The sequence below is a fragment of the Macrobrachium rosenbergii genome, chromosome 56 (genome assembly GCF_040412425.1).
Source record: "Macrobrachium rosenbergii isolate ZJJX-2024 chromosome 56, ASM4041242v1, whole genome shotgun sequence".
NCBI lineage: Eukaryota > Metazoa > Arthropoda > Malacostraca > Decapoda > Palaemonidae > Macrobrachium > Macrobrachium rosenbergii.
The window spans coordinates 20,644,821-20,661,336 of record NC_089796.1 but is presented as its reverse complement, the minus strand read 5'-3'; the positions used below and the strand labels follow the sequence as shown (position 1 = coordinate 20,661,336).

General features: G+C 34.8%; 1 protein-coding gene across 15 annotated transcripts in view; it reads left to right on the top strand.

Annotated features, from left to right (window-relative positions):
• The window catches only part of LOC136836700 (SAFB-like transcription modulator), a 120,462-nt gene extending 104,763 nt beyond the window's left edge, over nt 1-15,699 (top strand). For 10 of the 15 annotated variants that reach the window (XM_067101196.1, XM_067101204.1, XM_067101195.1 and 7 more), the window contains 2 exons: nt 1,407-1,601; nt 14,920-15,699. In XM_067101196.1, the coding sequence (XP_066957297.1) occupies nt 1,407-1,601; nt 14,920-15,100 (376 nt within the window). In that variant the 3' untranslated portion in view covers nt 15,101-15,699. Of the gene's footprint in view, nt 1-1,406; nt 1,602-8,718; nt 8,810-14,919 lie in introns of all 15 variants that reach the window. The other 5 variants (XM_067101201.1, XM_067101205.1, XM_067101200.1 and 2 more) reach the window with 1 other exon arrangement.
• The last annotated feature ends 817 nt before the right edge of the window (nt 15,700-16,516 follow it).

Genomic DNA, 16,516 nt, shown 5'->3' with positions numbered 1-16,516 from the left:
TCAAAATATAACTTAAATATGTCTCGTTTTGCAATTAGTTTAGCTATTTTTTTCGTTAATAGATGACGGCCGTTTGGGGGCATGTTTATTTTGTGGTAAAAAAAAAATAAAATTCCGTTCACTATTTTCATTTGATTTCATCATAATACGAGCTTTACGTATTTATCTTTTATTGGTGTAAAAGTAGTAGTAATATGTGTCCTTTCATGCCCAGTAGTTTTGATTAAAATACTTTATCTCAATTTTAATTACTGTCGAGTTTCATTCATGTTGCCGATGCACGATAATTTATAGTCATCAGCAACTTGAACATTGTTTTCTTAGCTTCAGTCACAACTTGCAGCTTAAATTTAGCAGTATATTTCCCTGCCGATCTTTTATCCATAGCGAATAAGGGTATAATGTAAAAATATATCAGTCCTATTCTACTTAAAGCCATCTGTACTATAACTATGGTAATTGTATATTCCCGTACGATGTCAAATACCAGCAAAACGGCTGTTGTTATCCGATTTGGTTATAAGCAGAACAACAGTTTCTCATTCAGTTGTTTATGGCTGTACACATTTACGCAAGAGTATAAAGTTACCAACAATACTTTTATCATTCTCTTTTACTTTTTTAACTAGAAGATGGGATAGAGAGATGGAAGAAAAGAAGCAGGGGTATTGTAATTTGGTCTCTCTCGCTCCCTGATTGTACACTGCTGCCTGCGCAAAATTTAAAAATATTTTATAAATATTGTCGTATTGGTATTAATTGCTTACCCCATCGCAAGATCGAATTATCCTAACTCGAGCACTACCTAGGTACCTGAGTATTTTAATAGTTTTGTTACAAAAAGTGCGTTTAGTCATGAAAATGACATAACACAGTAATTAGTGAATATTTCTCAGTGAAAAATACCGTGAATGGGCAAACTTTCAGCAAATAATGTGTATATAAGTTCCATAGAGAAATTTGTGAATAGGTGAGTCTGCAAATCGTGAGATTGCGAATACGGGGGTTTACTGTAATTTACTTTTTTTTTTTTTTTCTTTCCCATTGTTTGTTGTGACAAACTTACATATATTGCAATCCTGAGCATCTCTGGAACCACAAGTTTTTACACACACAGTACTTAATCCCCCCCCCCCCCCCTTTATCCACATGACCACTTTCATGGTTATTTTATCCCTTACTTTTGTGGCCTCCAAAATCTGTGTTTTGATTACATTGATTTCCAGTCTGCCCAACTCCATTCCATTTTTTAAGCTTTTAAGCATTAAGATCGTTTTCCTGTAATTTTGGTGTTAAGAATGGGGTCCAGTTGCTTTTTAATTATTCTCTAAACTGTTGAAAACTCAAAGTAATAGATTTGATATTTTTTAAAGTTGAAATTGATATGCTTGGCACTTTTTTTGCAGGTATGGGGGTAGCAGCATGGGGGGAAGCAGTAACAGTGACTGGAGAATGAATGACATGAGCGAAGGTAAGGGCAGTTATGGTGGTAGTTCGTCAATGATGGGTGGCAGTGTAAGTGCGTCTGGACCAACGGGGCGTGGTGCTGGAGGATCCCAAGGAAACTGGAGACCGTCCAATTCTATAGCTGGTGGGGATAGGTAAGTGGTTTAGCCTTGTTTTCATATTGGTGGGAATTAAAGCAAATATTCCATGGAATTTGGGATGGGAAAGTAAAAGATGTATGTCATGGGGACAGTACAGAACATCTTCAGTCTTGACACTATAGAATCTGTATTTTTCATAATTTTTGAAGGTGCATGTTAAGATGATTTTAAGATACATACCATGTTAGCTTTGCTGGTGCAGTGTTGTAAGCAGTCTACATTATTAGGAAATTAATGAAGCTTTTTGAAAATGGGTCACACCTGGTACATGTGACAGGTTGGAAATGGTATTATGGTAGTAAAGTCTGGCTGCTATTGAAGGGATTAATGAGTAAGTGATTTGGAGTGAATGTAGAGGTTGAAGAAAAAGTGGTTCTTGAAGTGGGTTACATATTGCATTTATCAACTTGAGCTTTTATGTTGTTTCCTTAATACTGGATTTGTAGCACTTGGTAGAGATAAATTTCCTCTTATGCAAACTAGGTCCTGGTTTCTGGCAAGATTGGTTAGTTTTTTATATTTTCAGAAAAATTTTTAGGGAGGAGATATTTACTGATTAGTAAGAAGTTGAATGACCCAGTTGTATATTCATTTTGCAGTTTATGACATGAAGGGAATTGGTGTAGACTATTCTGAAACTTACCCTTTCATGAGTGGTAGCTTTGGACTTCATCTGAGGAATTATATACTTTAAAGCACTTTCATGGATTTAAAAGGCTCGGTCTTTCTTTTAAGGTATATATGATAAAATGTTTCAAGAAAACCTGCCAACAATGGGACAAATTTGCTCAAGCATTCAAAAGCTCTGGATTGCATTGTTATAGATTTGGCAAGAGCCTTGAGAATTTTTTCACTCAGTTTTATGCTGTTTAATTTGTCAGGAGTTACTATTAACTGTCAGGATGCTATTGCAAACTAGGTTTAATCGAGTAACTCCTTAGTCTGTTTGTTCAACCTTGTAATGTTGTTGACAATTACAGCGTTATTATTCACATAACATTTTTGATATTGTCATTAGTATGCTGCCATTGTTATAAAAATTATTATAGTTATATAATATTTTAGTGTTGAATTTTATCACAACAGTAACATGAGAATGTAAGGATTTATTATCCCCTTTTTGCAGACAATTATTATTGACTCGTGTGCCGTACTTACAATAATATGTATGGTGTATACATATATAGTGCGAGATTCATTCATATTTTGATTTTAATAGTTCTACTTGAGATTTTGGTTTCAAATAAGAATGCAAACTTTCATCATTTCTCTAAACCATGATAATGTGTTATCACTTGTGAAGGGGGTATTGACTTTCAGTAACTTAATTCTGGGGTTGTAATATTGTTACTCTTATTTTAAGATGAGAACTTGCCAGTCAATTAGATTTTAATTTTTCATGTTTAGATTTTGAGTAGAATCTGAGACATATTTAATACAGTTCCTCAGTTTTTGTTGGAATCCTGTTATTTCTAATTTAAGGAGAGAATTGAATGTGGAGTATTTTACAGGAACTGATGATTTCCAATAAGAAAAAAGGGAAATTAATTGTGTAGGTTCAAGTTAATGAGTTGTGAAATGGTAACTTAGGTTTGAATTCAATCAGGGGTAGATGGTTTCTTAGAGGTATTTCAGTGGGTATTTTTCACGTAGCAGTGTATTTTGGTTTCCATCTGCACTTGATAGTTGACAAAGTATCTAGAAATTGAATGCTTTTTGAGTGATATTTTGATGCTGTCAGATGATAGTGGTTTTAAGAAACATCTTATGTATCCTCTGCTGAACTCAAGATCATAATCCATATATATAGGTTAATAAAGGTAGATTATGAAATGATAGGAAAAATGTGGAAAAATATCATTTTTCCATACATACTCAGTACATTAGACCACGTTCATTGTCTCGTTGAATTGCACAGTCCATTCCCGATCCAAAAAGATATTGATCCTCTGCTGGCCTGCTGGCTGTATAATGCATGTGCCCCAGTGATCTGGGGCTGAGGCTGGTAAGAGCCTCGCAACTTGTTTATTTTAGTGTGTAGTTGTGAGTAATCAACAGGGGTGCAAAATAGGACATCTGATACAAGGCATTTGTTATATTGAAAAAATTTATTTACTTGAAGAAAAATTTTTAAATACAAATCCACTAGTCATGGGATGCCTAATTTCCAAGAAGGAACCCCAGTTGCAGTTGGCTGCTGTAACAGGAAAAAGGTACTGACTGCTAGATTTCCTCAGACCTTTGTGTGATGATCCTGAGCATATCTCATTTTGTTGTATTAATAGATATTGAACAGAATGAGTGTGGGCATGGGAGGAGCATAATACCAGGATGATTAATAGGTTTGTGTTGAAAAACAAGATGGTGAATTTAGGTTAGAGTACCAAGGTAATAACCTAACCATTCAAACTGATGAGGATTTATGTCAAAGAAGAGAAGCTGCCCTTATTAATGTATAATCGATCATACTTTTTAGGCAGTGCTAAGTGGTAGAAGTTATAATGTAGAGGAAATTTAGAACTCCCTCTATTCCTCTCATTCTGAAGAATGAGGCCCACCACAACTATTGCCTCCCCCTCCCAGTGAATTCTTATGCTTTTCATCATAAGAATAAAAGTGGGAGAGGGATGCATGATATCTCCAAATGCCCTCTCTAAGGATGGCAGTGAACTCAAGATTGTGTCTGAATGCCATTGAAGTAAATATGGTTCAAACTTCTGCTCTTTAATCTACAAACGGAGATCTATTAACAGAACCTCAGAATCACCTGAGCCAGACAGCAGTTACCTTCTTAGATATGGGATTTCTTTTTTATATTTAAAAAGAAAATATGAGCTTAAAAGGCTCTTATCTGCCATGAAAAAGCCTCCTCTCTTGGGGATTGAGGAAAATCTTGAATAGCATATGGGATAATTATAAAATATGTTTTCCCTGCCCTTGTGTTTTAAGCAACAAAGTCTGGAGCATATTAGATACATATCTCCGAGAACAGGCATTTCTCTCTCTCTCTCTCTCTCTCTCTCTCTCTCTCTCTCTCTCTCTCTCTCTCTCTCTCTCTCTCTCACAGTTGTTACAGAAAAGGGTTCTGGTGAAGTTTTGCTGATGCTGGTATGATTCTACAGAATTAAGAGCTTAGCCAAGAAAGAAATCTGGAAAGTGGACCATATTGAAATTTAGGAGGTGGTTTTAAGGTTGAAGGATGCTAGAAGTATCATTCCCAGGTGGAGAATTCTGATGTAATGTCAAGGTAGAAGGGTGCCATCCTTAAGGGGGTTGGCTGGCTAAAAAACTGGAATCCAAAAAAATTTGTTTTCTTAGAAAAATTCGTGTAGCTTCATATGGCATTTACGAATCCTTACAAAATATTTTATCAGTGATGCATACATTTTGTAATGTATTGGTTATTATAATGTAGTGCAATCACTACTATAGAAATAGACATCAGGAAATATGGTGAATGGCAACTCTATCGTCAGTAAAGAGAAGAAACATGCCTCATGCTTTAACAAAACATTGATAAGGTTGGTACATATTTTTCACTGAAGATCATATCTATGTATTCATCCTGTTTATCAACGTTTATAGCAAATTTTTACCATGTCATGGAGAGAATAGGTGGTTTTCTGCTGGCCTCTCTTGGGCATGAATCAAAAAAGAATAGGCATCAGAAAGATAGAGAATTGGCTAAGAAAAGTTGAACCCACCTCTTTTTAGAAGAGTAATTTGCCACTTGAAGAAGCAACAAAGGGAACCAGGCACTTGAAAAATGAAAATATGTCTAGGGATGATTATTTATGATTAAATATGAAAAAATAACCTCCTGATACTATTTCTTTATGGTTGTATTCAATTTATGTCAAAACGTTTAAAGGTTGTATCTCTAAACGTTATTTACCTTTAAAACCCTACTACATTATTATTCTATCTATTACAATCAAATTGTGTATTATTATTGTATCTATTACAATAAAATTCCTTATATAACATGGCAAGAGCTGTCAAAATTATCTATATACTGTATAATGTAGACTCTTGTAAAAGTTTTTTCCTTGTTTTTGAGGGGTATTTTTAGAAATAAATTTTACAAAATCATATGCAAATGATGACTAACCAAAAAAATCTGTTATTTCATGTAGCTGTATACAAAGATAATTCATAGTTTATATTTCATGGACATAAAGTAGTTAATATATGAGAAGTAGAATTCTGAAAATTGCATCAAAATGGCTTTTTTTTTAATGGTGTCACAGACCCAAGGGTCACTGATTCAAGTTTCATGGCTTGAAGGTTATGCACGAGATCCTTAAGGAATGGCAGAAATGTCATGATTGTTAAGAAAAAAAAATATATGGCCAATCCCCTTTAGCGACTGTGGGAGTCACGAACAACATTGAAATTTTATCCAAAAAGCCAGAAGAGGAAAATTCATGACTGAGACCTGTGGGTTCTTGTCTGCTTTTTTGTCCTGGTGTATGGTCTCGTAAACTATGACCAAATGTCCAGCTTAAGTTCTGTGTGCAGCTCTTACATTTGGCAAATCTAGTGTGTCTGGCTGTTGCTTCAACATGTCCTTCAGAAAAATGGTACCAAACCCTCAAAAATTTGCTGGAGTCACAAGTGGTGTCAAAATTTGGTGTGCGTACAATGCCAGCTATTAACCTTTAAGGCCTTTCTGGACATGCTCTTAAAGTGTATGCTGAACATAGCAGTAAGAAGCAGTAAAAGATAAAAAGTATAAAGTGCAAAATTTTGAAGCAAATGATTGTGAAAATAACTAAATTTAATGGTAATTATAGAATTTTTCCTGTTGTAAAAATCTGTGAAATACCAAAGTTAATAAACTTCAATTGTTTCTAGAATGTTTTGTTAAAAACTTTACTAAAACAGATTTGAATGATAAAGTCAAATTCAAGCTGTAAGTAAACTGACAAAAGAAACATACAGTTAGTTACTTTACATGGAATAGAATACAATATTAAGCATTCCTGTGGTTAGCAAGCACTGAACACAATCTGTTTGTTATCATTGAGATAACAGAAGGCAAAGGTTTCTTTCCCTAAAATAAAAACATTGAGTTACATAAATGCTGTGCCATATATCTATTGAACTCAGTTAGTGTGCTAGGTAAAAACAGTTGAAAATAACTATCCTAAAGCCAGAACTGAATTATTTCTCTTCAAAATGTTTATAGCGTACCATAATAAACATTAATAAAACATATGTATTGGCAGGGTAAACATTAATAAAACATATGTATTGGCAAAAAAATTGAAATTCAGAGAAAGGTGCAGTAACTAGAAAATACCTTACACATTTAACACTTGGTAATTAACACTATCCAAGCCCTGTATCGACTACCAGAGACATTTTGAGAACTGGGAAGCATTGTGCTGGCTAAACAAAGGTAGCATTTTGTTGTGAAATGAAATATTGACTATTGACTCGACTTACAATGTTTTGCTTAGTGAATAGTGTTCAACTTGGCAGAGCAAGACAGCAAAATCCCACCAATGAGAGAGAAAAGTCCACAGTAGGAAAAATTAAGTTCCTTATGATTCCCAATTTTGACAAGTGTTCAAGTGGGAAAGGGTTAATGAAATTGGACTTGTGGGTTGCATGACTTGTGAGAGGTACATTTAAAGAATGAAATTAGAAGTGGTTGTCAGCTAGCATTACACACAAGGGAGGTTATTACCTGCCTGGGATCTCGTGTCCTTGAGGAATGCATACATAAAACTGTGTACAGCTATCCAACCAGCATAAAAGGATCTTGTTTTGGACTGGGAATGGAGTGTCTAGGATTTGTGAAGACTATGAATGTCTATTAATGTAAATTATGAGTTTGTTGGGAAAATAATCTAACTTCCTTTGCACTGCTCATAGTGTTTGAAGTGATTTTGGAAAAATGAAGTGTGAGTGACTAGATCTGTAATATTTTTTTCTCAGTGTGAGGGATGAAGGCCTAATTTTCAATTTACTATGTAGAATTTTCAAGCACTTGTTTCAAGAGTTGCAATTATTGATCAGTTATTCAAGCCAAAGAGTTAATTAGGTTGCTGTAGTGATGCAGTTGTACCCAACCTTTTTGCATGTCAGTCTCTACTAAAACTTTCTAATACTTTACATCCAGTGATGGTACAGTACGCTATATGTATAAGAAGGTTGCAATGAAGTGTTGATGTTTTTATTAAAAAGAATACCAAATGCCATTGTAGGAAATGATGAGGAGGAGTGAATATTTTATGAGGTAAGGAAAGGCATTACATTTGTCTTCGAAGGATAGACATTTATTTAGAATTGTAGAGGCCAGTAAATTAATGGTTTAGTTTTACCAGATTCTACTTTACTCATTGTGCATTATGTGCTCTGTCTACAGTTATATTATTTACAAAAACACTTACTTTAAATATAGATATTTTGAAAAATATTAAGAATAAAATTAGTTAACTTTTAAATGTGTGGGAAGGTTTGTTTACCCCACCAGATGAAGGCTTTGTTTGAAAGTGCTAGTGGGGGTTTAGTAATTTTGTCGTTTACTATAGTCCTCCTTATTCTGAATCTTGAAAACTTAACTGAGCCAAATTTGTAGGACAAGGTAAAGACAAATCATCTTTAAATAGTTGCTAGCTCATGAATCTATTCATAACCACTTCAGTTTATTTGAAGTTGCTGAAAATATGAATTTTAAAAAAATGGCTAAGAGGTATCTGCTTGTAACCTACTCAGCATATTATAAGGATTAAAAACCAACCACTCTCACTTAAGGATTAAAAACCAACCACTCTCACTCATCATTGGTAATTGTGATTATGGCATATTGGTATTTTTTCACATCCTTGAGTTTTTGTTTATTGTTACTTATGAATATTGCTACTCTCATCATTTGTTGTGATATTAGTTTATATTTTAGCTTATTTCCTAATTGCTTTGTGGATTTTAAGATTTCTTGTCAGGTTTCAGTCAAAAAACTCTTTGGCTTGGACTATCACAACGTGGGCAACTAAAAACGAGTCCAAGACTTCTGCATTAAATGAATAACCACAAAGATAGTGTACGTGTTGCTTTTAATATTACAAAATGATCTAATACTCTGTCTTTTCAACTTCAAAAGGAAGGGTAATCTTCAAGAGAATAACTTCGGAAACAGAGGGTCCATGAGAGGACATTTTGGATTTAGGAGAGGAAGAGGCTTCTTTAATCAGGTGTTTATTTTTACAAAATTTAATTAAAATGTATCTAGTTGCTGATGCAGTGCAAGAGAGAGAGAGAGAGAGAGAGGACTGTGTGGTGTCAGGTACTAATGAGTGATTGGTGGTTGTACAATGTCAGGGATAGTGTGAATGGGTGATAGGATGAGGACTAAAAGATTTAATTGTATGTTTCTTCCACTTGGTAACCTTGCAACTGAGTTTTATATACTGTATACAAATGAAAATGTGTCTCCAACATTTGATAATTTTATCAGGCTGATTACTGTGTACATTTGGCCTCTTAGAAAACTTGATTACTGTAGATGTAAAATAGATTTGGTTTGCTTGTAATGAGCCCTTTTAATCAGGCATTTTCCTACCAATTGGTATTGCTCATTGGTTTCATTGGATATAAAACAGTTGCTTACAGATTGCTTAGAATTCAGATTTTTTTGTTTTAACATGCAAAGATCATATGTAGGATTTTCCTTATACTGTACTGTATATACAGGGCCAAGTCCAAGAGAGTTCCTTACAATAAAGTGCCCCTCATTTACTTGGGTTATGGAACCAGATCTGTTGAACTGTAGTTTTTTACTTATGCTTTTACTTTCTTTTTCTTAATTTCACTTCATTATATTTGCTTTTGCAGTAGTTGCTATTTTTTATTTCTCTGTTTCAGTATCTAATATTTCTGATGTGTCTTGCATTTGTGATTGTTTCCCAATTTTTTATGTTTATGTGTTGTCTAGTTTTATTACGTAGCATCCTTGCAGGTATTTAATTCTAGTCCAGCCTTAACTTCATCTGTCCCAGTTTGGATTCAGTCCTACATATTTTGACTTTCATGTTCCCTATTCCATTGTATCATGCATAAGGAAGACTGCCAGTGGACTCCCAAGTTAAATGCCAAAATTTTGTATAACAAATATAGCCAGGATACTCATTGAGAATTTCTACGTACAAGAGTAATTGTAAGTGCGGTATTTTGAAATAATTCCAAACCTCTTTTAAGCAACTAATTCAGTTTGTCATTATAATGGGACTGTGCATAGTTAATTATCCCAGCCTAGCATCGCCTAAGGTAAGTCGGTGCGTTTTGTGAGTCCACTGTATTCCTGAATTCTTGATTGTCATATTGAAATACCTAAGGCTGTATAGGTGCATTTACACAGAAGTAAATGCCAGTTATGCTTATAAAAGCTACAAAATAAGATAACACCTACTATGTTTTTGTAAATAATAATTCAGGGATTGGTGTCCTCTTGTCTGTTTCTGTACCTCTCTCACCGTATGCACTTCGTATATCTACACTTTATTACTCAACTAACTTGTTTACACAGTCATCTTACTCCTGCTGTTGCTGTCAAAGCTGACTTGATTGTGCCATCTTTGTCAATCAATAATTGCCATAATGTAAGTCTTGGTGCTAATGCTAATGTGTATCTTAGTACTCTCTTCGCCCTTGGGGATGTTTGGATCCATTCTTAGCCTCCTGTTATGTGTGTTTCATTCAGTTTTTGTGTGTTTGTGCATGTGTACAAAATGTGTCACAATGTGAGAGCACAAGAGAAAACTGAGGAACTATTATCTATTTTCTATTAGATGTGGTTTAAAAACTTATTAGTAGAAAGAAATGTTCAATAAAGGTAAAAGTACTGGAAATATTCAAGTATTTACAGTATAGAAATAGCGTAAAAATCCTCACCAGGTGATGTAACATCGCTTGTATAAATGAGTTTATATTTATCTGTACAAATGTCTTTTGTTGTATCATCTACTTGCAGCTTATTTGAATGCTTGACTGTGTTTGCCATTTTCTCAACTGATATTAAGTCGATTGCTTTTTTGACCTGGGGTTTTAGGTCTGCCATTTTGAAATTATTTTTCCGTATTGTATTTAAATCAGTTTTATGAAGTGACTTTTTGCTCCCAGACAGCTCTATATTTTCTTTCAATTTCAAATAACATTTTTTTTGTAGTTTAGGGAATTCCCTTCTAGTATAGAAGTTTATTACTGTCTTTTGCAGAGCGCTTATCTCAAAGTCATATAAACATTTGATAAGTTTTGATCTGTGAGCTTTTTCTTAGAGATTACAAGAGATGTATATCATTCCTTTGGTATAAAGTTGATTTTACTTAACCCTGTTGGCTCGACAGTTTGTATAACTGCTTTTAAAAAAAAAAAAGTCTTGTATGCCATTTTTAGGTTTATACCAAGCAGAACTTGTATGGATAGTGAATCTTTTATGATTGACAGTACATCATGGTTTCTATAAATATAAAATTATGTTGCAGTAGGAGCTTGTGTTTTGTGAGCAGCTCATCAAGAAATCTCACTTTGATTCTAGTGGCACCCATTTAAGGATGATAGCTTAAGAGATATATCCTTAACTATTATTTTTTTTTTTAAGGGCCACAACTCACCCTAATAGTGTTGTAGGTTACTAAGAAATACGGCAAAGATTGTAAAAAAATGCCACATTTTCATTTTAATCGAAATTGATGATAATTATTTATACAGCAACAAGTTGGATTTTAGTAAGAGGCTCCATATATCCAAAACTGCCTTTTTTATTTATTTTTTTTTTTTCACTTATAAAAATGAATATCTGTAAGCGGATAAAAATGATGTAGTAAATGACAACAGTATATTAACCCAGGACAGTGCCACTCTCCATAAATTTGACAGGTCCTGTTTTTTTTTTTTTTGAAGGAACTAAATTCTGTTCTTAATTTGAGCAGTAATGCTGGATGCATCCATTCTTTCATTCATATTTCATGTTCATCCTGGAAATAAGTTTACTGCTGAATATGGCAGCCACCTCTTTCCTTTTGCTACCAACCTGTGTAATTCTTTGTATGCTTTTGTTTTCTGTGGCTCCTTCCACTTTTCCTTTTGAATATCTGTTTCTTCTTCCATGTTACTTCTCCACTGTCATCTGGACTAGGTATGAGTTATGTTGCCAGTCTCACTGGGTTCAACATAAATAAAAGGAAATTTTACCTTTTAATTCTTATGACAAACAGGTCAATTTAAGTTGATGGGCTTTGTGATTAGAGATAATCTACTATTGTAAGATATTCAATATAGTGTTTATAAAGTGTATAAACCCTGGATGAAATTCTTGTCAGCCATTTCTAACCGTCTGCTTTTGCAAAGTGTACTTTGCCATAGGTTATGTATTTAAATTTTACTTTTGGTTATGAAAATGTAGTTTCTTATGAGTCTTTTTCGATAAAGATCTCACTTGCAATGATATCACCATCTAGGCCCTCAGCTGTGTATCCAACAACCACTGACAACCCCATATATCATATAAATGCCTGAATTGCTATCAAGTGGGAGGCCAAATTGCTGAATATCCTTCATTGAAAACTGGTATGCCCAGGATCAAGGCTCTTAAATTCAAAGTGGTTTACTTAAGGAGTTGATGAAACCAAAAGAATAAGGTAGGACATTCATATTTAGTTTTAGTTTGATTAGAATATGTATAACTATAATCAGACTAAAAGGTGAGATGTACGTAGTAGCAAGAAATTCTGGAAGTGTACATCTCTGAAGGTTGTGAAATGGTGAAGAGAAAAAGCTAGAGGGGTTTGGCACATCTTCAGACAGACCATCCGTAACTTGTGTGACTTGATCGGTGCAAAACCCATGAAAATTGAAATATAAAGGAGTCGTCGTCCTAGTCTCCTCCCCCCTTTTTTCTGCACTAGGCAATTTGCAAGGAAGTAGATGAACGAGTAAGCCTGTCTGCAAGCATGTAAGAAATGAAGCAGACAGAATTTAACAGGCAGGTCAGTCAGTATACTGTACAATGCATGAGAGGGGTACTTGGGGCAGAGGGTGAAGCAGTTGAATAGTTGAGATGACCAGAGACGGGAGAAGATACCCTTGTTGGTCTCCAGACAAAACTAGAGTGGAATGGGTTTGGTTAGGAGCTGGGCATCAGGCAGAGGTAGGTGATAAGCATACATGGCTAGTAGTGAGTCATCTTACAGGCGTGTGCGGAAAGAATGGGAGAACACTGAACAGGCAAAGCAGTCCATCAGACAAGAAGACTCCTTTGCTGACTGGCAGACCCACAACATCAGTGCCAAGGCAGGCAAGTCTGCTGACATACTCTTTTTACTCAACTACCACCCATTGTTTAGAACAAACAACCACCATTATATGCAGTCCAAAATGAAACATCTCACAGATAGCAGGGACACCTTTCATGCTGGCATTAATAACAACAACATGCAACCAACCAGTATGTAAATGTAAAATGACAAAACTTAGAAATAACATAATAGGAAGTAATAATGGGCTGCCAAAGACTAAAAAAAGAAACTGACAGTCGTGAAGTTTATTTTACAAAGCTGAAATTATAGGGAAATTATGAAGTATATTTACTCTATATTGGCCTTAGAGCAAGAAAAAAATATGGGAATAAGGGATTTTGTCAATATTCGCAGTTACAGTGCGTCGCCAGCTTAAGGCAGATTCAATCATAGGGCGCTTTTTCAGCACCGTTAGCGGCGTTTTACAGCACAATAATTTGATGTTGCATCAAGTTACAGCGCGGCAAGAGCCATTGATGACGCTAATGGTAAGAATAGGCATTAAGTTAACGGCGCTGTAACTTGATGCAACATCAAGTTATGGCGTCGATAACGGAGAAACGTAGACTTATGGCGGAAATCAACGGATCCCCCGTCGTAAGGCGAGGACCTACTATAAGGTTGGAACAGTTTGATGATAGGCTTTAAAGTACGTGAAGAACCAGTGACTCAAGCAGAAGGAAATGAGCTTGGGAAAACATAGACCAACAGATCTGCTGCAGATCAGCAGGTTCACAAAGTTTGTGGTGTTTGATGGATACTGTACAAACTAAAGGGTCCAGGTAGTGTTACCATTGCAAATGCACTCTTTATGAATAAATAACAAAGAATAAGGTCATTGCCATTTATGATGGAAGTGTTTATCATTATTGATTCGATTGTTGTGAAGGAAATTTTACGTGTATATGATGTGCAGAAATGAAGAGTAATTAATAAACTGAGAACACAAAAGAATAGTAATAAACTGAGAGTACGAAAGATCAGTAACACTTGACTATGTGAAGCTTTATTTGACAATGTGACTTCTTTTCATCTCGACTGCAGACATACTTAATATTGAAAAGTAGTAGCAAACGTTAATTCCAGAGGCATCGACGTGTATTGTGCCAGAAAATCTGGATATTGCATTGGTGCAAGACTAGTATGCTAAGAATTGAAAGAATTGTTTTAAAACTTTTGAACAGAAATTGCCTTACATTTTGGGTTTGTGTTATGAAAGTGATATTACGATATTTTAAATACCATATTGTGTTACGGCCGATCCAACTACATGATTTTTATATAAATGCAGTACAATTTCAAATGGCTGTTGGACGGTTAAAATTCAGACTAAATATCTCTCTCTCTCTCTCTCTCTCTCTCTCTCTCTCTCTCTCTCTCTCTCTCTCTCTCTCTCTCTCTCTCTCTCTCTCTCTCTCTCTCTCTCTCAGGCAGTTTTTTATCAGATGCTTACATATATAACTGCTTGTAGGGAAGTGACAGGGTCTGGCATTACTGTAATTCTAGGTAAAATATTCTCCCTACTACCAGTGTTAAGAGTATTAATCCCATCAAAGATATATAAAAATGAAATTAATTGGAAGTTTAATTTTATAAATAGAATGTCATGTCCAGGGTGCTAGCAAGGGATCAGTTCATTATGATAAGGTGCTGATTAGCAAAGAGTATTGCACTAAGGGAAGGATACTATTATAAGGGAGAAGTACCCTTGGAGTAGTGTAGGATAAGTCAGTATTTGTGAATTTGGCTGTGTGACGGGATGAGTGGTAATGAGGTGAACCAAGTGTGTTATTAGTGAATAAATTAGTTCAATTTTGTAGGTAATTTAGCTGCTGTGAGTTATTAGTGAGAGGTTTCATGGAGTTTTTAGGGTGTCTTGTCATGTACTTGGTGAATTTGGTATTATTTTAGCTCAAAACTTCAAATATCAGTTTGTTAAAATTGGTCATAATCAAGTTTTTTGATAATCTAGTTTTCTCACTTAATTGTAAGGTGGAAAAATATCCTTGCAGATGGGGCGGAAGTAGCAGTGCCAGCATGAGTGACAGCAGAGGAAGCAGCGGAAACATGGGAATGGACATGGTCCGAAACAACCCCCATCATCACATGAACCAACAGTCGATAAGTTCGATGGCGATGTCCCTCATGGACCAGAATGACCGTTTCCAGATGGGAAATTTTAGGAAATACTAGTTCACAATGGAAGTGGCCACAGATCTGTGTAACATAGTATCCCAGATTGTAAAAAGGCTGTTAATCATGATTTGTGTTTTAACAAAACATAATTTTTTACATATACAGTATAATGCTTTTTTCAAGTCTGGTCTATTTATCTGTAGGTTTCTTTTGAGTCCTTAGGAAACCTTAGGATTGTTGATTCCCATCCCTTGTGTTTTCTCCTTAGGTTCTTAGTTTTTGTTTGTTATCAATGCTGAACAAAGGAGTAAAAGTTGATATCCATCCCTTTTTTTGAGAGGGCATTGTCATGTAAGCATACTGTAAATAAGATTATGATTATTACTTATTTTTTTAGGTAAACTAATGATTTCAGCACACATTAAAGATAGCATGTTTGAGATACAGAGTTCATGATTCCTTGTATAAAATAATGTAAAATATTTTATTTGAAATACAGTAACACATGATCTTGCATTAAACAAATGTTTTATCAGGATCAAAAAAGAAGATTCATGATCAAGATAGGGACAAATTGTTTAGTTCTAAATATAGGTACATGTAAGACTTTGACATTCCCTATGTTGTGTGTACCTGAAATAAATGTGTTTGTTTTATTTGTGTATGATTGTCCTGAGATACAAGATATAATCCTGAGATACAAGATATAAAAATGAATGAAGTTTTGATGAAAGATTTATAATAGCTTTGTTGTTTTGGTTCCTTTTCTCTAAAAAGTTGCCTAATTCATACCACTCCAATTTAAATTCTTGATCCTTACAGAGCAGCCCTGAAGGTACTCAGTGGTCAGAATTGCAGCAAAACAAAGTAGGGCAGTTTTATAGGTTGATAAAGATCAAAAGATTTGACTAAATTTGAAGGCAATTCATGTATGGGCCGAAGAGGTTGCTACCATGACCCTTTAGTATTCTTGCTGTATTTTGTGCTGAGAACTCGAGCTACCTAAGGTTTATGTACTGAAAAAAGTGTTTGCCCATTTTTATCAGAAGTTATTTGGTCATTTCATGTCATCTAAACTTTTTTAATAATAGCTCAAAACATTGCCAGTTGTTTTTGGAAACTGTCATCCTGATGCAATGCAGAAACTAGAAGTTGATTTGAAATCCAAAATTAACCTAGTTGAAGAAGAGCAAGTGAATGTCTAGAATTTCTCATTATGGGCAATGTTTCAAGTTTCGTCACAGTAGTAGGCAAGGTTTATTGTAGAAACGAATTCTTATGAGGCTGTCCCCTTCAGTTCGGTTGTGTCAAATGGTTTGGTACATGTATGTGAATAATGTCATTGGAATTCTAAGGAAATGTTGATTAATAATGAATAATAATGGTGGGTTCTGGCACTTGGTCTTCAAGACCTAAATTTCATAATCAATCAATCAATAGTTTTTAGGCATTATAAATACTTATGATTCATAA